General features: G+C 39.8%; 1 protein-coding gene across 3 annotated transcripts; it reads left to right on the forward strand.

Moving 5' to 3' along the window:
* Positions 1–8,069: 8,069 nt before the first annotated feature.
* Positions 8,070–22,767, forward strand: STX2 (syntaxin 2). Of its 3 annotated transcripts, none has more exons than XM_054082805.1 (11): positions 8,070–8,209; positions 12,221–12,292; positions 12,730–12,829; positions 14,299–14,373; positions 15,328–15,401; positions 15,604–15,712; positions 17,457–17,530; positions 17,629–17,766; positions 19,160–19,270; positions 20,560–20,687; positions 22,083–22,767. In XM_054082805.1, exons 1-10 carry the CDS (start codon positions 8,180–8,182, stop codon positions 20,641–20,643), a joined length of 867 nt encoding a protein of 288 aa, XP_053938780.1. In that variant the 5' UTR covers positions 8,070–8,179; the 3' UTR covers positions 20,644–20,687; positions 22,083–22,767. The 3 variants fall into 3 exon arrangements, with proteins under 3 accessions (XP_053938780.1, XP_053938782.1, XP_053938781.1); XM_054082807.1 differs by having other exon boundaries at positions 20,560–20,608; XM_054082806.1 differs by lacking the exon at positions 20,560–20,687.
* The last annotated feature ends 1,965 nt before the right edge of the window (positions 22,768–24,732 follow it).

Raw genomic sequence — 24,732 nt, forward strand, 5'->3', positions numbered from 1 at the left:
TGGGCAGCCTGAGCCAGTGGGAGGTGTCCCTGCCCATGGCAGGGGCGTTGGACCTGGATGGGCTTTGAGGTCCCAACCCAAACTATTCTATGATTCTATGATTCTAATTTAGTTTCAGTTAAGAGCTGCTGTGTCCTGTTTCACTGGAACAGGCTGCCCAAGGAGGTGGTCAAGTCACTTTCCCTGGCGGTGTTTAAGGAACAGGTTGATGAAGTGCTTAGGGACATGGTTTAACGGAGCGTTAGGAATGGTTGGACTCGACGATCCAGTGAGTCCTTTCCAACCTGGTGATTCTATGATTCCAAGGACTTTACCTAAAGTACCCCATAACTATAATTTTCAGTTCTCCATGCAAACAGATCCCCATCCACCAGAGACTGCATCAACAAAAACAAAAGTTGTTTTTAAGTCCTGGGCTTATAATAGTTCTCCAAGTCCAAACTTCAGTGGAGTGAAGTTGTGAAAAAACTGAGTCTCAAAGAACAGAAGTGTTTTGCATAGGTCTATAAATACCAGTTTCATGGGTTCACATGGATTTCTGTGGGTTTTTCTACTGCAGTCCACTTAAAGAGTTTTTGTGTGGTGTCTATAATGCTTGCTGATGCACCCCATCATCCAGATGAAATAAATTATTATTTAAAAAATACCCCCGGATGGAATTAAGATGGAAAATATGTCCTGGTAGGTGAGACAGACAAGCATTGCTTATTTCTTGTTCATTTTCTACAGACACAGAGCCAGTATACACAGACTTTCACAAGAGTGGCTGCGCTCTGAGGTAGTTTTTGCTTATTTGATAGCATGCTGCCAATCCAAATGTTGCATAAGATTTTCTGTGCTGGAAAAATCACTGGCTTGTTGAAGTTGCTTTCCCTTATTTGGATGAGATGGGGTTGTGGAGTTCTCAGAATTTCTGCTCATCGCCTCTAGGTGTCAGGAAGGATATTCTTCAGAGCATGTAATTCACCTTAAATTTTCCTCAGCACAAAGCTATCTTTATAAAAGCCTTGTGAATTCCACCTCTCTTCTAGACAAATCCGCATGCGTTTATAAATAGGAGCCCATAAGGCCACATTAGTGCAGCTTGGCAGTTTTTAAGAATATAAACTCTTCCAGGGGAAAAAAAAAACAATCTGTAACTGTGTATAGAACGCTCTGTGTAGTTTATAACCTTCTCAATATTGTTACAAATTTCTTCATAAACTACTTTTTTTGTCTGCAAAGAAAATAGTTATACTATCTGATACTTTAGTTTGGAATAATTAAAATAGACTTTGAATTAAAAAGTCTCCTATCACAGCATTTAAGTTCCCAGCAAATATTTATGTCATTATTGTGAAGATAAATTACTACCTGAAATTTAGTGTTTATTCTCTTTTTTTATGCTCATATACCGGGAAGTGTTCAGTTCAGAGGATCCACAAAACATTTGCTCCAGACAACTCATTCAGCAAAGGCAGTGAACATTTCCAAGCACCCACCAGCAGTGTTCAATCACTTAGACAGTCCATAAGATATCAGTAGGTAATCAGAATAATGACTTTTAAAAGATCTTTACATTTCCTGTGTCTTGACCCGAGTCAACTGCGAACAAACTCAGCAACTCACTGAAGCAGATAAATGCACAAATTAAAAGGCAGCCCTTACTAATCAAATGTCTGAAGATGCAAAAAAGGACTGTTACAAAAGGTAATAGTGGAGATGAACAGAGTCAGGAAGATGGACAGCACGTTTGAATTTAACTGCTATATTACCAGGAAGCAAAATGATTTTGTAAACTGTAAACGAAGGCAACACCATGTGCAGGAAAAGGAATGAAAAGGGACATAACTGCACTTCCCAGCTAAAGCAGTGATTGCGGAAATGTCTCTGGAACATGAGCCCAGGCAGGAACGGAGATCTCCATGCTGGTGTTCAAGGCAACACAGGAAATTACACTAAAAGGTTTGAAGAGGAAATTAGTCACTTTCAGCAAGGATGGGTAAAATGCATCATACAGTAGCAAAACTCAACAAGGATGTGTATTAAAAAGACAACCTTTAATAATTTTTCACCAAGTTAAACACATCTGATTCCAGGCTTTGTTAAGAGACTACACTCTTGGAAGATAAGCATTTAATAGGTCAATGATTAAGGGCAGACATAGATCTAAATTTATCCAGAAAACAAAAATTAAGTAATTTACTGCCAATAAAGCAGCTTACATGGCTAATTCAGGTTCTTTAAATTCCTGGTCCTTTATAAAACTGCAATAAAATTCGTTAAATCCATGAGCAAAATTATACATTGGATTACCATGCTCAGTATCCAAAAGCAACATTTTTTAGTATTTACTGTTGCTGAACATGTAGTCTAGAAGAAAAAGTCCTATATGTGATAGAACTGAGATACTAATAATCACAGGCAATCAACTATAGCCTGAATTACGGCTTTTGTAGCTAAGAACACGATGCCACCGAGGACTGTCTGCCTTCCATAACATATGCTCTCTGCCCTAGAAACACCCAGGCCTTTAAAACATACCTCCTGCTGTACAGATTGAGGATTTCAGCAAAGTTTTGGTGAAAGTTTAGGGCTCACTAGCCCTAAACATCACTAGCAGGCAGTGAGCACAAACAGGTTTTAGCCGAAGAGCTGGAGTAAGCTGACGGGTCATTGTCTGCCCCATGAAATGGGAGCATGCAGCCTTCTTTTAGCTTCCAGTCATGACACGGATCACTCTTGGCTGTTCTGTGGGCAAATGGCAGACAGCAACCCAGGGCTAAATACTACGGAAGGGCAAAGAGGCGCATCAGCAAAGCAAGGACACCGTCTGTATGCTTTTGGGGCTGAACATGAACTACATAAAGTCTGATTGCTGCCTACCCACATGGCATACCAGAAAATAAATCAATAAAATCCAACTACAAATAACTGTATCACAGCTGTTTACAACTCTTTTGATACTGAAAATGCTGGCAAATAAAACTCTCTAAGACTCGTTATGGAGTTTTAGGAAGAAAGCATCCTTTATCAGGCCTGGCCAACATGTGGCAGTGATCTCCATCAATCATGCAATGAGACAAAGGCTGATTACAGAATATGTTTCCCACTTACATGTTTAAATTTTCTCAGAAATCTTATGCATATTCTAATACTTTCCAAGGTCTAATTTTATTGTTATGAAACTGTGCAACAGTCGAAACTCTTGCTAATTTGGAGATGGCTCCAGCTCTCTGCTTCACCTTGGCTTTAAGATAGAAAATGCTGCAAACAGAGGTGATTACAGAAGAAGAGACATCTGTTCAGCACATATCATACTTCACACAAGGCATTATCATCTTCAAAGAACAAACAATGTCTGGAAAAACATCATTTTAAAGAAAACATGCTGTCAGAGGGATATTCTGTCTAATTTTCAGAAAAAACACAACTGCTTAAACAAAACTGAACTGCACTTCAGCTTAAATCAAAATATTCCATATATTGTATCACTTTCTTTCATGACAGCCTCCTGAAATTGCCTGTACTATAATTTCCCACTGGTCTATGCCTGGCAGCACTGCTTCCAAGGGAAGCCTTGGAAGCCTTGTAGGTACAGACCTCTCTGTTCCCCTCTTCTGAAGCGCCCCCATCACCTCCCTCTCTACGTGGCACCACCCTGCTCAGCCCAACCTTCCCGACTGCCCTCGCCTGCTGCCTTGCAAGCACTGCTGGGGCTGCTGCTGATCAGGAATCATAGAATCGTTAGGTTGGAAAAGACCTTAGAGATCAACTCCAACCGTACCTGTTCAGTACTAAATCATGTCCCCGAGCATCTCATCTCCCCGCCTTTTAAACACCTCCAGGGATGGTGACTCAACCATCTCCCTGGGCAGCCTCTGCCAGTGCTTGAGAACCCTTTCTGTGAAGTAATTTTTCCTAATGTCATAGAATCATAGAGTCATAGAACAGATTGGGTTGGAAGGGACCTTAAAGATCATCCAGTTCCAATCCCCCTTGAGGCCATTCCCTCTTGTCCTAGACATAAGGAGGAATTTCTTCACTGTGAGAGAGGTGAGGCACTGGCACAGGTTGCCCAGGGAAGTTGTGGAGGTTGTAGAGAGGAGCTGCTGGCCTCTTCTCCCAAGTGATCAGTGATAGGACAAGGGGGAATGGTCTCAAGCTGTGCCAGGGGAGGTTCAGACTGCATATCAGAAACAAATTTTTCACAGAAAGGGTCATCAGGCACTGGCAGAGGCTGCGCAGGGAGGTGGTGGAGTCACCATCCCTGGAGGGATTCAAAAGACAGGCAGATGAGAGGCTCAGGTACATGGTTTAGTGGCAGATAGGAATGGTTGGACTCAATGATCCAAGAGGTCTTTTCCAACATGGTGGTTCTATGATTCTATTCTGTGATGCCTGGAGGTGTTCAAGACCAGGTTGGATGAAGCTGTGAGCAACCTGATCCAGTGGGAGGTGTCTCTGCCCATGGCAGGGGTGTTGAAACTGGATGATCTTTAAGTTCCCTTCCAACCCAAACTATTCTGTGATTCTGTCACCTGGGAGAAGAGACCAACACCCACCTTTCTACAACCTCCTTTTAGGTCATAGAATCATAGAATCATAGAATCATAGAATAGTTTGGGTTGGACCTTAAGGATCTAGTTCCAACCCGTCCCCCCCGCCATGGGCAAGGACATCCAGGCTGCCCAAGGCCTCATCTAACCTGGCCATGAACACCTCCAGGGATGGGGCAGTCACACCTTCCCCGGGCAACCTGGGTCAGGGCCTCACCACTCTCATGATGTAGAAATCCTTCCTAATGTCTATTCTAAATCTGCCCCTCTCCAGTTTATACCCGTTACCCCTCGTCCTATCCCCACAAGCCTTTGTAAATAGCCCCTCTCCAGCTTTCTTGTAGCCCCTTCAGGTACTGGCAGGTCGCTATGAGATCTCCTCTGAGCCTTCTCTTCTCCAGGCTAAACAACCCCAACTCTCTCAGCCTGTCCTTGTATGGAAGGTGCTCCAGCCCTCGGATCATCTTTGTAGCCTCCTCTGGACCCGTTCCAACAGCTCCATCTCCTTCATGAGCTCCTTCATGAGCTCCATCTCATCTCTGTTGAGGATTCCAGAACTGGATACAGTATTCCAAATGAGGTCTCACAAGAGTGGAATAGAGGGGCAGAATCCCCTCCCTTGCCCTGCTGGCCATCCTGCTTTTGATGCAGCCCAGGACATGGTTGGCCTTCTGGGCTGCGAGCGTACGTTGCTCACCACAGAGCAAGTGGGGGCGATTACACCTGGGGACAGTAAGGATGAAACTGGCACTGTGGTGTTAGTTATTCCAAGGACCAGTCAATTGGGAATGAACCCTATTCCCTTTATGAGGGCTGAAGGTTCGCCAGCCCAGCTGAAGTGCATTTACACCAATGCACGCAGCGTGGGCCATGAGAAGGAGGAGTTGGAAGCTGTTGTAGGGCAAGGTGACTACGATGTCGTTGCCATCACGGAAACATGGTGGGATGACTCGTATAACTGGAGCACAGCCATGGGGGGTATAAACTCTTCAGGCGGGACAGGAAGGGTAGGAGAGGAGGCGGTGTAGCCCTCTATGTTAGAGAGCGCTTTGATACCCTTGAGCTCAATTACAGTGAGGAAGGGACTGAGTGCCTGTGGGTTAAAACCAGAGGAGCCCACAATAAGGCAGATATTGTGATGGGAGTCTGTTACCGACCCCCCAGCCAAGAAGAAGCAGCTGATGGGCTCTTCTATAAACAGCTGGGGATAGTCTCTAGATCACTACCTCCTGTCCTCGTGGGAGACTTCAATATTCCGGATATCTGCTGGAAGTACAATACAGCAGAAAGGAAGTAGTCTAGAAGGTTCCTGGAGTGCATGGAAGACACCTTCTTCACACAACTGGTAAGTGAGCCGACAAGGGAGGGTGCCCTCCTGGACCTGCTGCTCATGAGCAGAGAAGGCCTTGTGGGGAATGTGATGGTTGGAGGACGCCTGGGACAAACCAATCATGAGATGATTGGGTTTTCAGTTCTGGGTGAGATGAAGAGGGAGATTAGCAGAACAGTCACATTAAACTTCCAGAGGGCAGACTTTGGACTGTTCAGAAGGCTGGTTAGCAAAATCCCATGGAAGACAGTCCTTAAGGGCAAGGAAGCCCACAAGGGCTGGGCACTCTTCAGAAATGAAATCCTAGCAGCTGAGGAGCAAGCCATCCCCATGTTGGGGAAAAGCAGCCGGCGGGGGAAAAAAACAGTTTGGTTGAGTAGGGAGATCTTGAGAGGCATCAAAAAGAAGAGGGATGTCTATGAGCTTTGGAAGAAGGGACAGGTGTCTTGGGTGGACTACAGGGAGGAAGTGAGATCGTGCAGGGAAAAAATCAGGAGGGCTGAGGCCCAACTAGAAATCAATTGGCTAAGGCTGTGAAAGATAATAAAAAATCTTTCTACAAATACATTAACAAGAAAAGGAGGACTAGGGAGACTATTCAGTCCCTATTGGATGCAGAAGGAACAACAGTGACAGGGGATAAGGACAAGGCTGAGGTACTTAATGCCCAATCTACAAGGGTTCACGAAAGGCAGGTCTTGCCAAACTAACCTGATCACCTTCTATGACAAAGTGACTTGACTACTGGATGAGGGAAAGGCTGTGGATGGAGTCTTCTTGGACTTCAGTAAAGCCTTTGACACAGTTTCTCACACCATTCAGCTTCAGAAACCCATCAGCCTCTGGCCTGGACAGGCGCACACTCTCCTGGGTTGAAAACTGGTTGGATGGCCAGGCCCAGAGGGTGGTGGTCAATGGAGTTAACTCCAGCTGGAGGCCAGTTACAAGTGGGGTTCCTCAGGGCTCGGTGCTGGGTCCAGCCCTGTTCAAGGTCTTTATCACTGACCTGGATGAAGGCATTGAGTGCACTCTTAGCAGGTTTGCAGATGACACTAAGCTGGGTGGAAGCATGGATCTGCTGGAGGGTAGGGAGGCTCTGCAAAGGGATCTGAACAGGCTGGACTGCTGAGGCCAATGGCATGAGGTTTAACAAGGCCAAATGCCGGGCCCTGCACTTGGGGCACAACAACCTTATGCAGTGCTACAGACTGGGAGAAGTCTGGCTAGAAAGTTGCCTAGAAGAGAAGAACCTGGGGGTGTTGGTTGACAGCAACTGAACATGAGCCAGCAGTGTGCCCAGGGGGCCAAGAAGGCCAATGGCATCTTGGCTTGTATCAGAGACGGTGTGACCAGCAGGTCTGGGGATGTAATTCCCCCTCTGTACTCAGCACTGGTGAGACCACACCTTGAGTACCATGTTCAGTTCTGGGCCCCTCACCACAAGAAGGATGTTGAGGCTCTGGAGTGTGTCCAGAGAAGAGCAATGAAGCTGGTGAGGGGGCTGGAGAACAAGTCTTATGAGGAGCGGCTGAGAGAGCTGGGGTTGTTTAGCCTGGAGAAGAGGAGGCTGAAGGGAGACCTTATTGCTCTTTACCACTGCCCAGAAGGGAGGTTGTGGAGAGGAGGGAGCTGGGCTCTTCTCCCAAGTGACAGGGGACAGGACAAGGGGGAATGGCCTCAAGCTCCACCAGGGGAGGTTCAGGCTGGACATCAGGAAAAAATTTTTCACAGAAAGGGTCACTGGGCACTGGAACAGCTGCCCAGGGAGGGGGTGGAGTCACCTTCCCTGGAGGTGTTTAAGGGACGGGTGGATGAGGTGCTGAGGGACATGGTTTAAGGGAGTGTTAGGAATGGTTGGACTCAATGATCCAGTGGGTCCTTTCCGACCTGGTGATTCTATGACTCCCATCCCCAGCACCCCAAGCCCTTCTCCTCAGGGCTGCTCTCTATCCCATCATCCCTCATCCCCTACTGAAAACGGCGGTTGCCCCGAGCGAGGACCAGGTCGTTGTAGAGAGCAATGAGGTCTCCCCTCAGCCTCCTCCAGGCTAAACCACCCCCGTCCCCTCACCTCTCCCCGTCTCCCTACTCACGGCCAGGGGGAAGCCAGGGCGCAGTCGAGGACCCCGCCGCGCCCACGTGGTGTCGCGCTCACGGCTGCCGCCCCCTCCGCGCATGCGCGTGCTGCGCTCGACCCGCCATTGAGGGCGTGGCCGGCGGAAGGAGAACAGCGCGGCGGTGCTGCGGCTTGGTCCGTGCGCTGCCCCGGCCGAGCGAGGGGCGGCGGCCCTCGGCGGGAGCATCCGCGGGGATGAAGGACCGGCTGGCGGACCTGGCGGAGGTGCGGGCGGGGGGCGCGCGGCAGTGCCCGCCGGCAGAGGGGGCGGGCGGCCGCGGGGGGGCTGCGCTCCGCGGGGCGGCCGAGGAGCGGGGGGGGGGCAGCGCGGGGTCCGAGCTTCCCGCGGGGTGGGTTTAGCTCGGGGGGGGGCGTGCAGCCGCCCGCGCGTCCCCGTAACGCTGCCTGCGGGGGTTGTTCTCTGCGTGTTTACCAAATGGTTGTGTTTATCTGTCCTTTTCCTTATTTGCGCTCGGGAAGCGGTCTCCTAGGAAAAAAAGAAGGGAGGGACCGTCGCGTCTGACTCTCAGCAGGATGTGGCTTGGTTAAAATCAAAGAATACTTGACACTCTTCCTGAAAAGCAGTGGAAGAGGGGTTCCTGGGGTAGTTGTAGGCTCCGCATCGGTGTTTGTGAGCTGCATGCGTGGTTTGGGGCTCCTCTGTCTTAAAATGGAATTTCTATCTTCTGCATCACAAAAATGCGTTTTGGAAGCGCCGTCTCTCATTGGTGGAATTGCCAAGTCTCTTCGTCTTCCTCTCCAAAAGAATGAAGTGGCACCTGAAAAGTTTTCACGTGGTTTAATTATGGTACCATAGACGAGTTTAGGTTGGAAAGGACCTTACAGATCATCCAGTTCCAGCCCTCCTGCGATGGGCAGGGACGCCTCCCACTAGACTGGTATTTTTACCAGGAAAGATATTTCAGAATGATACCAAAGAAATGTGTGATTTCTTTCAGGCGATTTCTTCCCTTTTCCCGTCGCTGGGCCTGGCCGGGTTGTAGGAACACTTGCTAATTCTCAGTGAAAGTGCTGACTTCCTAGAAAAGAGCAATCAGCAAACGGTGATCTCAGTTTTCTTTTTATAATCCTAAACGTTCAGACTTTATTCTGACTGAGGAGAAGCAGTAGTGGTCTGTTGTGTATTTTTCTAATTTAAAAAAAAAACAAAAAACCCAGCCAACCCTTCGCCTCCCTTGAAAGCTTTTAAAACAACTGTACGTGGGGGTTTTAAAGTCAGCTTTGGTATTCGACATCTGAAAACGTTGCTAGACTGGAGCCAGCTACTGCTCCAGCGGAAACTGCTGCTGGGAGCTGCTCCTCTGAACAGAATGCTCGGTATTGCCGAAGTCCTTTATATGTTCATCAACATGGTTTTCACTGCCTGTAGAATTAACAAATAGGTTAGAGTCTTAAAATTGAGCACATCAAATGAAGGTAGAAGATACCGGAGTCTACAGTTTATCACTTAAAAGCGTGTAGTTGGCATAAAGTGTTGGAAAGCTGTGTACCTGAGGGAGGCTGGTTTTGTAGAACTTGGTTTCCACAGGGGAATCTTGGAAGTAGCAGCTTCCATCTTATGTCTTTATCTGAAGTATCAAAAAAGGTCATGTTATTGTGGTTTTTCCCTTACTAGTGTAAGTGTTTTGAACAGTGATCCTTGGTCACTTGTAGATAAGATTGCTCTGAAAAGGAATAAATAATATGAAGAGATAATATATCAACATATATTTGCCTATTTTTTTTTTGTTTCAGTTTGATTAGCGTAGTTCCATTATATTGTAAATCTTTAAGTCGAGGATAGAGCATATACATTGTGGTTTTTAAACAGGCCTGTGCCTGTGGAAGTTTCAGGAATTACTGAGTCTTGCCTGTTTCCATTAACATTAGAATAACTTTGGTTGTACTTACATTTAAGTTCCATCCACCTTGATTCCTCCGAAGACTCAAGTGTGATATGAGTAGGTTAAGAGATCCTAGTACTGTAGCCAGTCTATGCAAACCTGTTTTGACTAAACACATTATTTCTTCTAACAGAAGCGTAAACTTTAGTTTGCATGTCCTCATTTGTGTGCTCCTGGATTTTATTTGACAGCAAGCAAACTGATTGGTCATTAAAAGTTCTAATCTTTTCCTAGATGACCCTTTATAAAGAAGGGGGGAAAATTTTGCTCTTCAATGTTTGTGGGCCTTAACATGAAATTATCTTAACTTTTTGATGCTTTTGTTAATACGCTGTATGAAGGCAGTTAAATAGTGGTAAAACAGAAGAAATTGTTGAGGACGCACAGATTGTGTACCTTTCAGATGATATTGTTTCCTCTTCTTGCTAGAAAGAGTCTTGTAAATGACATGTTTTTTTTTCAGAAGATATCAACTGTAATTGTAATTGCCCACTTCGAGGGGATCATATTAATGTCGTTTCTAAATTATTCCAAGCAGGCCAAAATGAGATCCTTTCAGCTGTTTGAATGCTCCTTTAATGCAGTTGATGGAGCAATTGATCAAATCCCAGACTGGTGTCAGGTATTTTGAAAGCAAATGAGTGTAAATTAAAAGAAGAGTAAAACGTTCATTCTGATTCAATGTGCAGTTTTCAGCAGTGGCTGCCAGTAGATGTTTAGGGAAGGGAAAAAACCAACACGGAAAGTACATAGCAATGACTGTAAAATATTCTCCCAGCCTTCAGTAGTTCGCTGTTCAGGATAGAAGTTCAAATTACTTAGCAAGAGGTGCAGGATCGATGTTGAGACACTCAGTTTAGCACATTCAGCCAGCGTCAGATATTGAAAACAGATGTCCATTTAAATGTCTATTAAGAATGCATTCAAACTTCTTTTTGTTATTGTTAAATCATTTAAGAAAGAGGTGAGACGCAAGTGTCTGCTTAAGTGTGATGTTTTAGATCTGACAGTTTGGGGTGCAAAGTTCAGATGGCTCAAAAATTACCATCTTCTTACATACTGAAGTGGATGCAAAGCTATCTACTGAAATCCATTTTTCTTGCTTGATTGCTGAATCATTTTCCAGATATACTTCTTGTCTTTCCTTAGCCTCAGTAACACTCAAGAGTATCTTAGACATAACCTGGGAAAAATACGTTTATATTTGGGTTTGGCTTTTTTGTTATTAAACAAGGACCATTAACTTCCTAAAGTACTGTTTAGAAATGAGTGAAGAAGCACAAAAGTTAGAATTGGTAGAATGGGATGGCATGGAAAAAAAACCCACAAAAGAATCCTTTTCAGAAGGAGGAAAACATTACTGACTTACTTTTTCTCCAAATTAAGCTCTTATGTTAGTCTTTGTTCAAACATGGAATTTTCTGAAGATGAGCTTTGTGCTTTCCATGTCATAAAAGTGTAGATTAACTTCTTGTAGACAGTTACCATATGATACTTTTTTGGTTGTACAGTAATGCTACTAGATGCATGTTAATGATTGACCTGCCAAAGCCTTCTGACAGTTCTCTTTGGTTCTCTGTAAGCCCTCCTTGGCTTTGCTGATTCTTGAAACAGTGATGCTATAAGGGGAAACTGTAATACTCTAATTTACTCTTTAGGTCTGATTCGTTTGTGTGCTGTGGAGACCTGAGAGAGCCTGTCACCCTGAGCTTCTGCCTCCTTGGCTGCCATTCTGAGGGGTTATCAGTTCGGTGATGCATTTATAGTGTAGCGTAGCATAGTCATGTCTAAATTGGTGTAGAAGGGCAGCCTTGAGAACACTCAAGGGCAGGACTAGTAAGTGGATGTTGATGGCTTTTAGTTCTAGCTTTCATTAGATGTTTAGCTTATTACATCACAAGTCAGTCATCAACACCCATCTTACTATTCCTTTGAGGAAGGTTTGATTTACTGTCACAGTAAACTGAATATTATATTCCATTCACATGGGACTCACCGTGGAAGTATCTCTATGCTGTGAGAGGCCATCGATGTACCAAATCGTATTTTAATAATTTTTAATAACGATAATGCGAACTGTGACACTACTTACAGACTGGTTCTGTCCTAAAGTTGTTTATGGAAGGGTACGTGCCTTAACATTCACGACTCTGGTACGGAGGTGACTTTTTTTGACCTTTCTGCTTATTTCGTCAGAAGACGAGAACTCACTTTTTTGACTTTGCAGACTATTGACAAAAATGTGTTCGCGGTTGTGATGTGGAGGAAGTTGTTGTTTCAGAGCAGTATCATGAGTTTTATTTCATAGATTTGGTTTTTTTGCCTTTTACAGCATAAAGGAAATGAAGATGGGGAGACAGTTATTATTGAAAAAGACCATTTTATGGATGACTTTTTCCAACAGGTAAAACTATAATTTTTACCATGCATTTCTTTGTGTGTTTTAATTGATGTAATTAGACTTAACAATTCATCTACACACACACAGCCAATATGCTTTGTAATGGTATGCCAAATGGAATGTTGGTAACACTTCTGTTTGTTTATTTGGGGCTAATTTTGGTCTTTACTCCATGGAAGTGTTTTTAACTCCCTGTCAACAAGAAATTTGCCTATAGAATTTGAAAATATATTTGTATTAGGAATGCCATTTTTTTTCTTAAAAAAAAAAGGTGCAAACTGTTTAATTGTCAATAGTTGTGCTGGGATTTCTGTCACATACTTAGAAATTCTGCAATGAAATACTTTACAATTTCTGTTACTGAAGATTCTTCTTTTTAAAAAAAAAAAAACAACACAACAAACTTTACCCTGAATTGTTCTGTATTTCTCTTCCTGTAGGTTGAGGAACTTAGAAATAATATAGCAAAAATAGCAGAAAATGTGGAAGAAGTGAAGAAGCAGCACAGCATTATCTTGTCAGCACCCAATCCTGAAGGAAGTGAGTATTGTTTTTTGTAGATTTTGGATATGTGCTGCTAGATGTTTTGGGGAAAAAAGGGGTTTTTTGTTTGTTTTAGCTAACTGTAGGAATAGAACTTCAGGTATTCAGAATGTGAAATGCAACACTATTTAAATATTTCTGTATTAATATTTTCATTCACTTAATTTTTCTTCTTTTAAAATCTCGTTTGAAGAACTGCTTTTTGCAGAGTATTTATTGCATCATCCAAACCTTTGCTGGACAAAAACTCAGTTTAATGTGGTATCTTGAAATTGATGATGCTTCAGAAACTTAGAGGCCACTTGCATTTCTTTTAATTTGTGAAAATGTTGAATTTGTCAACTGAAGCTCACGCAGCAGAGCCATCGTCTTCTCTTTATTCTTCAGTAAGGGCAAGATCCCGTCTCACGGTAACGCTACAGCCAGCTGCTTCGGTGCTACTCAGGGTTCCATGCTGGAGCTCTATTTTTAGAGACTGTAACCCCAAAGCAGAAGGTGAAGATGTGCCTTTTGAACAGAGAACCTGATGGTTCAGGGAACTTACCCAGAAACATGGAACCATCTCTGTTCTCATCGCTTTTTAATTCAAGGTGTGTCTGGGTTTGTGAACAGGGTTTCAAGAAAAGAGAAGATCCTGAGATATTTTTGTGGAATGTTGCAATGCTAGCTCAACATTTATCTTCTTGTTCATGAAAACTGAACTTTGGATGTTAGTTGTTTTTTTTTCCCTCTGTTTTCTTTGTTTGCAGATACGTGTTTGTCTTACAAATGGTTTTGCAGACTGCTTTTTGTCTTAGTGATCGTATACAGTCAATGAATCTGTTTGATAAGGTTCATCTGAATGTTTAAAATCAGTGGTCTCATCTCATTTATCAGCTTGTATTTGTACTAAAAATTGACCTCTCTAACGCTTCTGAACTGTGTAAGAATTTGACATTGCTTGCAAATGATGTATGCTCTTGTACCTTCAGCATACCAAATAACAGGGATTTGGCAAAGTTCTTCCTGAATACTCTGTATAGTGTTCTTCAAAAATATAGGTAGTGCATGGTACAGGTATGTTAGTAAGGGTAAAAGTAATGAGTCCATGATAAACAACAGACCTAAAAAAATGTGAAATATATCTGTACTTTCACTTAATAGACTTCAGTGAACTTTCATTTTAACCAGCAAATTAATATGATCCTGAAAAGTGTTAGTCAAGAAAAAAAGTCAAGTGGTTTAGTTGGTGATTTGGTACTAACATTTTGTAGTGTAAGAGCCTGTCATAAAAAGCAGGAATCTGATAGTATGCTGTTATAAAAATTGTATTTAAAATACTTAGGAGTATTACAAGCTACTGCTCTGCGTGGTTGTACTGAACAAAATTATGAGATTGCAAGGTAGAGTTGTAGATGGTTGCTGGCTTACTACTATCGGTCGTTAGCAGTTCTAAGAAAGAAAAAAATATTCTTTTTTTTTTGAAGGAACAAAGGAAGAACTTGAAGAATTAAATGAGGAAATTAAGAAGATTGCTAATAAAGTCCGAGCTAGGTTAAAGGGTAAGTTGTATGGAGAAATAAAACTAGTGTCACTTGTAGTGATTCAGGATGGTAGTAGTGTTGCGATCTTAATGCATTGCAGCTCAACTTCTGACCTTTAAAAGCTGCACTAGGTATGCCTAAGTTGTATTGTCCAGCACTTTAAAAATAAAAAGAGAGAGAGAAGTGCCTCCCCGCTGACTGACATACAGCCCATGTCAGTAACAGTATCGTCCTCTACTTCTTTCCTCCTTGGCAGGCTTCACCAGTGGTAAATACCTGCTCTAAGCACAGCCTGATTTGTGGAACAGGGCAAAGAGCTTGCTTCCTTGCAGAAATAACCTGGAAAACTACAAAGGAATTCCTCTGTGTGGAAACATGCTCTGCAACTGAAATGCTGTTTTTTGGTTGTGATGTTTGGGAAGAAGATTAACTTTTAACTGCAAAAAGACAGTCTCTGTGGCATATATGTCTACATAGGGAATTCTGTAAAGCATTTATTGTGTTTCAAACTCAGACGACCCAATTTTGCCTTGACTTTCCCCTATGACTGTGTCCTAATTGTTTAGCATAGGTTTTGAAATATATCGTGTGTTTTATTGTTACTATATTGCAATTACCGCATACTTTTGTCCTTCCAGAAACACTAGGGTATGGTATTTACTGTTTAAACTGTAAAAGCAACCTATTTTGTTACACCCTTTGAAATTTTTCCAGTGTGACCTGTTAAGAGTACTAAAATATTGTGTTTTAAGATCCATACCAATTATCAAAAGTATTTTAATTTTTTCGTGTATATATATATGTGTGTGTGTGTGTATCACTGCCACGCCCCTCCTCTACCTGAAATACTGAACATGTCTTTGGGGAGCTTGTATGTGAAAAAAGTAATATTTAATAGTATTTACAAATTAACTAGCTACTCTATTAAATTATAGTGAATGTTGACTTATAATATTCCTGTATTGTTTTTAGTCATTGAACAAAGTTTTAATCAGGGCGAAAATGCTAGTCGGACATCAGTGGACCTCAGGATAAGGAAAACACAGGTATGAACACTTAATAAGCTTAAAGAAATTAAAAGGATTCTAGTAAGTTGAAGAATGAGTTTCACTTTTCTGAAACTATTTCAGAACTTAATGTTCAGTTTTGTTGGAAGGTAAATACCGATTTCAGTTGTTGTGCAGTAGTATTTGATGTATCAAAAAAATAAACATTTTTGTTCCGCATTTTTAAATCCTCAAAAAACAGCACTCTGTATTAGCTCACAAGTTTGTGGAGGTCATGACGGAATACAACGAAACCCAAACTCTGTTTCGAGAACGCAGCAAAGGTCGGATCCAGAGGCAATTAGAGATAAGTAAGTGACCTGAATACACTCTTTCTTTTAAAAGATTGTGTTGTTGGTACCTCACTTGTTTCTTGCTACTTAATTACAGTACAAAGCAGCATAGGTCTTGGACCTCTTCTTGAGACACGTGTGGGAAAAGACAATTTTCTGGGGTGACTTAAACTCCTTAATACTGTTCTTCAGATCAGCTGTAAAGCAAATAGAGAAAACTCACTAAATTTCTTCTATGTTGAAAATTATTAAAGGAATATACTTTTCCTTTCTTTCATTTATTTCCGATGTTGCAGCTTTAAACAATACGTGAAGAAAAGCTGCGTCCTGAAGATAGAAAGTGTTATTAAAAGCCATTCCAAAATTACATACCGAATAGGGCATCTCTCTTTATGCTACGCTATTTTTGGCAGTAAGAGCATTTGTTAAATACAGCTGACATAAAATTAGTGCTGCCACTGTATGTACTCTGATCATTTCTTAGTGATTCACATTTGACTTGCTTTGTCACTGATTCTTAAAGGGAATATTCAGAAATACCTGACTCTACTCTGAATTACAGCATCTACCTTGGAAGGTGTCTAAGAAAAAACATAACATCTTGTACCTAAAATTAGCCTTTCTGAAGTAAAAGAAGTTTTTTCCCCAGTAAAAGCAAATAGATATATTGCTGTAAAAGGAAATGCAAACAGAGAAGTGGACAGATTGTAAGAAGACTTTGCTTTTCGTGCTCTCAAATTTGTCATTAGCTTTTCATGTCAATGGCTCAGTTTAGCATTTCATTAAAGTTTATTGGACAAGTTAAATTTTTCTTTACTTACGCATTTGAGGGAAGGGAACCTCAGGACATGATTCTTTTAACTTAATATTGTCATGGCCCAACTAGAGCCTTCAGCTTTCCCTCAGCACTAAAAATTTTAAAGCAGATTTTGCAGCATTCTTGAGTATTTACAGTTTGAGTATTATGTTCTGATACTACTTCCATCTTATAGGACAGAATTTTATAAGTTATTACAGATATTCCACTTATTTTACATGGGAAGAACAGCGATTTGTTATGTAAGTTTTAAAATGGTACAATACAAATCACTCGAATGTGTGTAACTCAGGGCACTTGCATTTGTCATACCAGTGTGATCAGTAGAATTCAGTTTGCTTAATCGTGCAATAATAAACTAAACTACATCAATTAGGTGTATTATGAAAAGTAGAAGTGAAGGGATGCTCTGTGTCATTGTCTATGTGGAATATGAATGTAATCCCGTGTTGGTAAAATGAAATCTACGTAAAGATTTTATTGCCTGCACGGTGGTGGGGAACAGTTAAGTTAGGTGCCAGTGTGACGTGATTGAATAGGTAAATATTGAATGTTACATAAATGTTCTGTATCCCAGTTTCTTCTTTCTGAAGAATGCTCTGCTTAAAAAGGTTCATGTGTACATTGTAAATGTTTCTGGTTGAACTCTTCAATTCGACAGGAAAAAAACCCTCAAACCAGCCAAACCAAAAAAAACAAACCACCAACCAGAACTCTTTATTGTAGCTTTGACGCTGTTTGTTTTCTGATGTGTACTTGATATTTTCTGGAGGTTTTTTAATATGCAAAATGGCACTTGGTAATGGCTAAATGCTATTTTGTTTTATCCTGAAAAATGCTCAGTAGAAGATTTTTCTTTGAGTTGTCGTCTTTCTGGTGTGGTAAAATTTTATGCTCAGTAATGAGTAAGTGATGTTATGTGATATGCTGTTGTTTTTATCCTAGCTGGGAAGACCACCACTGATGAGGAACTGGAAGAGATGTTAGAGAGTGGTAATCCTTCAATTTTCACATCTGATGTATGTACTTCTGGTCCAGTTATGTCTTGCTTTTACCGTTTAGAAGTGTGCCAGCAACGTGCTTATTTATATCCATATCTTTTTTTGTTCTCCTGAAGATTATATCAGACTCTCAAATAACAAGGCAAGCTCTGAATGAAATTGAATCACGTCACAAGGATATTATGAAACTAGAATCCAGCATACGGGAGCTCCATGAAATGTTTATGGACATGGCGATGTTTGTTGAGACTCAGGTAAATGAACCAATGCAAACATATTTACATAAGTGGTTTTTTTCTCCTCAGTCTTTCTCTTTGAGATACACAAGAATCAATTGATTATATTCAGATGATAGACATAGAGTGGGTTTTGACTGTGATTAGAATATATGAAACTTAATCACTAGAGTTTTTTTGCTTTAGGCGAATTTACGGTTTAGATGTACTCGTAGTACCTGCTATGAATAACGAAGTTGGACTTCCTTTTCAATTGGTATACTCAATATTTTCTTCAACATGCTTTTATTGCAGTATGCTTGAACGTTTTGTGCATGTTTAAGATTAACTCCTGGAATGTTAGCTAGTATCTTGGGAGTTTAGGATTCTCACAGACATGGTTAAAGACTACTGCAGTAGAATAAAATGTGCATTAGTGAGGATGTATGCAACTTGCATCTAGTACAAAGGTATGATTACTGTTATAACTAACAGGACTGTAAAGGGATTGGCAAGTTATTCAAGTCTTCTGTAACAGAAGCTCTTATAAGCTTTGGCTTGATGTGTATGTAAATTCATTCTGTTTGTAGTCCTTATGTACCAATTGTCTAACAAAAATATTTTTCAACTTCTGTTCTTAAAATTCTTGGGCTTACCCAGGAAAGTGAAAAGAATGACGTTCAGGAGAGAAACTTTCCTGAGAAAGATTGTCATGGTTTTCATTGGGTTTTGTTCTATTAATCCTTTGTTGCTTTGATATTAAATATATAGCCAGGGCAAATTAGTAGCAGTTTTCTTTTGAATTACAAATGAACAAAAGTTACTTGTGCATCAATCTTTAATGCTTTGCTGTTTACTGCTGCTGAATATTTCTTCTGATGGACAGAAACACAGGTAATAGACTTACTGTAAATTTCACCAATCCTCCATTTCATTACCAGATTTTCCTTCATCATAATTAATTACAATTTGTTATGTATTAATGTTCTAAGCTCTTAGTCCTGAGGAGCTTTTAAAGTCACTTTTATATGTGTGCGTTTCCTTAGAGAAGTGTTGAACCTTGTGTCAAAATAGTCAGTATCCTTTCCCGCTTCCAGGCACGTTGGGGGTTTCTGATCACTTTAGTATGTCAGGTTTAGTTTGGGCTGTTAAAACATACCTCCTGTTCAAAGGTATGTTTTCTGGTGTTCAGTATTTGTTCCTGAAAGCGTGAGAAGTACACCTGCCTTGCCCGTGAATGTTCCTTGTTTAGTTAGAACTTTGAGCCCTTGCTTCTCATTCCCTTCTTCCTTTACACATCAAAGCAAAAAAAAAAGTCACATACGTTATTCACTTGTTTAAAATAATCATTGATGTTCCTTAGTCTTTCTTAGGTTCATTAAACAAGAATTCATAGATTCCAATAACTTTTTCTTCCAAATTTTATTTTAAGGGGGATATGATCAACAACATAGAAAAGAACGTGATGAATGCATCAGATTACGTGGAACATGCAAAAGAAGAGACAAAAAAAGCAGTTAAATATCAAAGTAAAGCACGAAGGGTATGCTCTCTTTCTGTAATTCTCTAGTCGGTATATTAACTTAGCACACTATGAAGCAACCTTCAATTTGAGTTGATTTTTTTGATGTTTTCAGTCCTTCAAGATAAAATTGATATATGAATTTTACTTCTTTGTAGTTGAAATATTTAAAATTAGATTGGAAAGTGTTGTTATAAATTAGTATATGATAGAGGAAGATTTACCAAAAGATTTTACAAATGAACAAACCCTCATAATCCTGTAGAAATCAGAACCCTTCCAATGTGAACTAATTTATTCCAGTTAATATTGAACATTAATATTGCCAGTAGAGGACAGAAATTTCTTGGTACTGTGGACAGGGATAAGCAATTCATGCCCAGCTAAGGCTGTGTTCACAATTATCTACTCTACGTTTTGTAACAACAGCTTTTTAAAACCTCAAAAGAAGAATTAATATGTTATGCTAGTAGATAAATTCACAGGTGGTTCTTGCCAACTACCACGGTGCCAAATTATTCAGGCTCTAAATAAGCTTAAATGTTTTTGAATCTTTCTGCTGGTAAGCTTTCCTGGATTTGTAGCTATTAAATCACCACGTTAGGAGATTTTGTAGGAAAAATAAAAGGAAAATAATAGGAATTCCATCTGTCATTATTATTCTTGCAGGTAACTACTTTTGTAGTCTTGTACAAGTACTAGATTAGGGGAATCTTCCCTCTGGAAAGGTTGTGATGTTAAACCATGACGCTCGACTTTGTGGAGGAATTAAGCTGAAAGTAACATTCAGGCATTTTTCCCTTGTTATGGAAACTTGTTTCGCATGAGAAAACCAAATAATATATTCTGAAATCAGACTAAGTAATTTATTTTTGTATTTTGTAACTGTATGACTGCTGATGCAATTAAGTGTTCGTTTCTGACACTTTAATCTTTTGAGATGCTGTGCAATTGTGTGAGGCTTTCTATGACAAGCTGGATCTCTTTGTATAGATAGATAGGTATCTATACAGATAACATGCCTGTTAAATTTAAGAGTTACTTAAAAGGTGTCAGAAGAGCCCACTTAATGTATTTGCAAATGGTTCTTTCCTTATCTTTAGTAATTATATAGGTATTAATCACCTCATTTTACCTGTAAGCACTGTTTTAAAGTGTTTATTTGTCTTCATGTAAGAGTATACAGATAAATCTCTCAATTTGAGAATACTGCATGATTTAATAAATTCAGCGTTGATTTAAAAAAAATTGAAAATAAATTCGTGTTAATGTGCTTAATAATAAAATAATAATACATTGTTTTTTGACAGAAAATGTGGATAATTATCATTGTGTTATTGGTGTTGATTGTCATAATTGGCCTATTGATCGGCTTGTCTGTTGGTATTCGGTGATGCTTGGATAACCACAGCATGCATGACTTCCTGCCAGTGTGGCAGTAAGTAACTAATCAACTAATTGTGCTCTTGTTTTGCTCTTGTAACTTGTGTTGTTCTGCTAAACCCTTAATACCTGCCCAGTCAGTATTGCGGTCTGGATTTGAGGTGTATTGGTGGATTTTCTCTTTCTCTCCATCCTGTGAAGTGCTGTGCATGGCAACATTGAAAGGTGACATCTAGTGGTAAACTGCTAAACTTACAGACTGCAATCGCTACTTAAGGCTCAAACACAGAAGGAAATGAGACTGAAAAACCACTTATTGTCTCTTGGTCCTTTTGAATTTCTTTTTTATACTGGAAGTTCACATCAGCAAACAATCTGCACGAAGATACGGAATGCTAGTTGTGCTTGGAGCTTTATTAAATGGGGTTTCTATGGTTTTAAGTAGAGCATTTGTAAAAATGAGTGTCTACAACGTGAAGTTGGTTATTATGCCTTGCAGAACATCCCAAACTTTCTTACTTGAAAGCTATTTATGAATACTAGACTAAATTAAATAATGGGAAATAACAATGTATTTCTTAAAGGAAGACTGCAAAGATTCCAACTTTAATCTTAGGACATAAATTTGAGAATTCTTTCCATCTTCCTCTACTAATATACCACTTGATGTCAAGATAACACCTAACCGCTTAGTAGAAAACTGCAGTTAACTCTCCTTGAGTCCAGTAGAAACTCAGTGTTTTACATGTAGTATCTTCAAATTATATATGAGCTGGATGTCATTTCAGGCAGCTAATCAGGAATTAAATTTTTTCTGTAATAACACTCTTTAATAGCAAAATTTTTAGTTTTGATGTTAGTTTTCTTCTCAGCTGCGGTTTATGGGCAGGTAACTGTTTTTATTGCATCGTTGCTTTAGTCAGAAATACCCCCCTAATGTCAGACTTTGCATTTACATAGAACTCATCTCTTTTATTTTTCTTCTTTTCCTTGCAGCTCTTGTGAGCTATGACCTGCACAATGATTTTACAGTTGTTTTATTGAATTACACTAAGTAGGTGATTGTAAAGGTTTAAGCAGGCTGCAAATATTTATCTAAGGAGGGTGGCAAGTAAGCAGTGTTACTGCACTTACGCTTGACCTTGATAAGTGATCATTCACTATTGCATCTATTTCTATGTTGTGATATTTACAGAAGTTGGGTATGAGTAATAACAGTTACTCTGAGAAACAGAACACAAGTGTTGCACAGGTAGAACTGTCTTATAACTATAGTTAGATGTGTGCTAGAAGGAAAAGACTAACAATAGGAAGTCATAGCAGTAAGTATTCTTTAGAAAGAAAATCCAAATGCTCAGATTAGGTATCAGTATTTCCTGTGGCTGAGTGTATTTAACAGTTCTGTATCTGACAAGGTATTTCAATCTCAACTTTTCTCTCTCTTTTTCAGAAATTGATGTTCATAATTATATGTGTAACTGTATTGCTTCTGATACTTGGAATTATCCTAGCAACAACACTATGATAGCAAGCACATTCCAAGAGTTATGAACCTTCTGAACCTCCAAAATACACCTTCAGTAAAACCAGACTTTTTTAATAAATGATGCCTTACACTGCCATGATGATGACCTACTGCTAATGGTTAAAAGTTAAAACAAAATCACTGTTAATGTTTACTCAGAAATGAAGATCAGAATATGTTAGGATATGTATGGCTTTTCATCATAAACTATACATTTGTAAGACTGAAACGTGCTCTTAATTACTTCGAAATAAAGTAACTTAGGATTTTTTTTTTTGACATCAGTGTTACAGACAGTTTAAATAGGGAGTTGAAAGACTATTAGAGTTTTGACTGTTTGGCGCTTTTTTTTTTTCCCTATTGCTAATATGATTCTAATCACAATTTTAATACCTTGCCAGTGCTGCTTTTTTTTAGCACTCTTACAAACATTTTTATGGTATGTAGCCTTGTCTTTTAAGTGTATTAATTATTTAGTCACCTTAACCTATCTAAGCTTTATACTTAAATTTTTTTCTTCAACAAGTGCTAAAATATTTTATCCGGAAAAGACTACTTATTTAACTGTCTGCTTGTTGCATTACACTTGAGAAGAAGAAGAAAAGCTTTTTTTACACTTTCCAGGGTTGTTTTTTTTCTTTCAATGTGACTGAGGTTGATTGCTTTAACTATTTCCTTACCTTCATAATAAATTAGTTGCAGCATTTCTGGTAACAATGCAGTAACAAAGCACACTGAATTTGAACTTGAGCAGATAATTTTACAAATACCAATGGATCCTTATTATTGTTCATATCAATATGACAAAAGTCACTCTTACTTTATAAGGCCAAGTTAAGGTTTCTTATTCAGAAGCTTGCTAATGTTGGTGTGCGAATATAGCACAAACTCATTCAGAGGTCTGAAACAATACAAACTAAGACACTGATTTGTTATGAAATTAATATGTAATATAACATTTATGAAGTGTTTTAGTACATACTTACCTGTTGTAATGCTAGCTTGCAAGACTTCAAAGCTTGAAGACTTCAAATGTAACCAAATAACTGCATCTAAATGTTATAGGTTATTTTTGTATTTTGTTTGTAAAGTATTTGTAAGTTGCATTTTTGATATCTCATTGTTTAAGGATTTCTGTGTAGGTATGTAGATATATTTACAGTGTAAGAGAATTAGAGGAATGTATAATGTATTGCTTTTTAAACACAGTAAAACCACACTTGTCAATGTCTCCATATATTCACCTACAATGCTAACTGAAATAACTTGGTCTTAAAAGGTTAGAATCCTTAAACTTGTGGTTTGTTTAAAGTGTCTGAGATCAGTTACTCAGTAAACTATAATTTAGTCTGTCTTAATGAAATTCAGCAGAGTTTACAATTTATATTGTATGTATGAATATTCCTGCTTTGCTGTCCAAATATACTGTGAATGTGCTGGAGCTATTCTGATGTCAAATGTATTTCAAAAATGAAAAAAAAAAATACTATTATTGGTCCTTTTGCAAGTCAGCCATAAAGAAGTCGCTTGAAAAATCTCGGCTTCACTAACGAACAAATTTTTTTACCTCTAAGTCCAGAACACTCACTGATGTTTGTGAGGAAGTTTACATGCAATGTAAGGAAAGATTGTTTGCCTTAGTACTCATGCTAGGTAAGATACTTTTATTCTGTAGTTTTCTAGATTTTTATTAGTAAATATTATTTATACAGATATACGAATTAGATTGGGGAAGAAACACAGTTCTGCTGTATAACAGCTGCTTACTTAAAATGACCCCCCAAATCCCATCATGCTGAGTTTTATTTATAATGCAATAATTTGCCCATCAAGACTAGAAATTTGAACAGGCCACTCTGTGCTTTTTACTTGTTGTTATATAGCTGCCTCAATGAGTTTGGTTTTAAACACAAAACTTGTTAATCACATGAACCTCTCTGTTCTGTTAATGTTGGAGGGGAGTAAATCTCTAACCTATGCACTAATAAATTTATCTAAGCAAGTATCTTGTGGCTATTTTTATATTGATGATGTTACTGTGACCTTTGTGAGTGTCTCCAGTAAGTGTGTTAATAAGGGATGGTATATTTTTGCAATATTGACAGTTAAACGAGGGATACCTGGGTCTGAGAGTAACAGTAGTGCATTTCCTGAAACTTTTTACCAAAGAAGGTGTAGAGATAATTATGAAGACATTAATGGGATTTATTAATTTCAACTATGTGGTGCTCTAGCAAATACAATCGAGTGTCAGCCCCTGTATAAGAGCAAAAGTTGGTTATGCTGCTCTTGTTGGCGAGGAGAGATGCTTTTTTTGGAGGCGTTTTGAGGAAAGAATGCCCACAGTTTCATTTGCTTTCATTTGAGTCAGTGCTGGCTTCCCAAAGAAATAGATTGTGATTGTAACTTTTGCCTAACAGCAGTAAGGATGTGTGTGCAGGTCTAGTCCCAAAGCACTCAGAAGCTGGGGACTGGCCAACCTGGGGCAAGCGGCCTGGAAATTGAGCACTTGTGCTTAGTTCAGTGTTTCTTTGTGGTATTGGGAAAATTGAATAGGAGTGGGAATGTTGAACTT

Source organism: Cuculus canorus, chromosome 17 (genome assembly GCF_017976375.1).
Source record: "Cuculus canorus isolate bCucCan1 chromosome 17, bCucCan1.pri, whole genome shotgun sequence".
Lineage (NCBI taxonomy): Eukaryota > Metazoa > Chordata > Aves > Cuculiformes > Cuculidae > Cuculus > Cuculus canorus.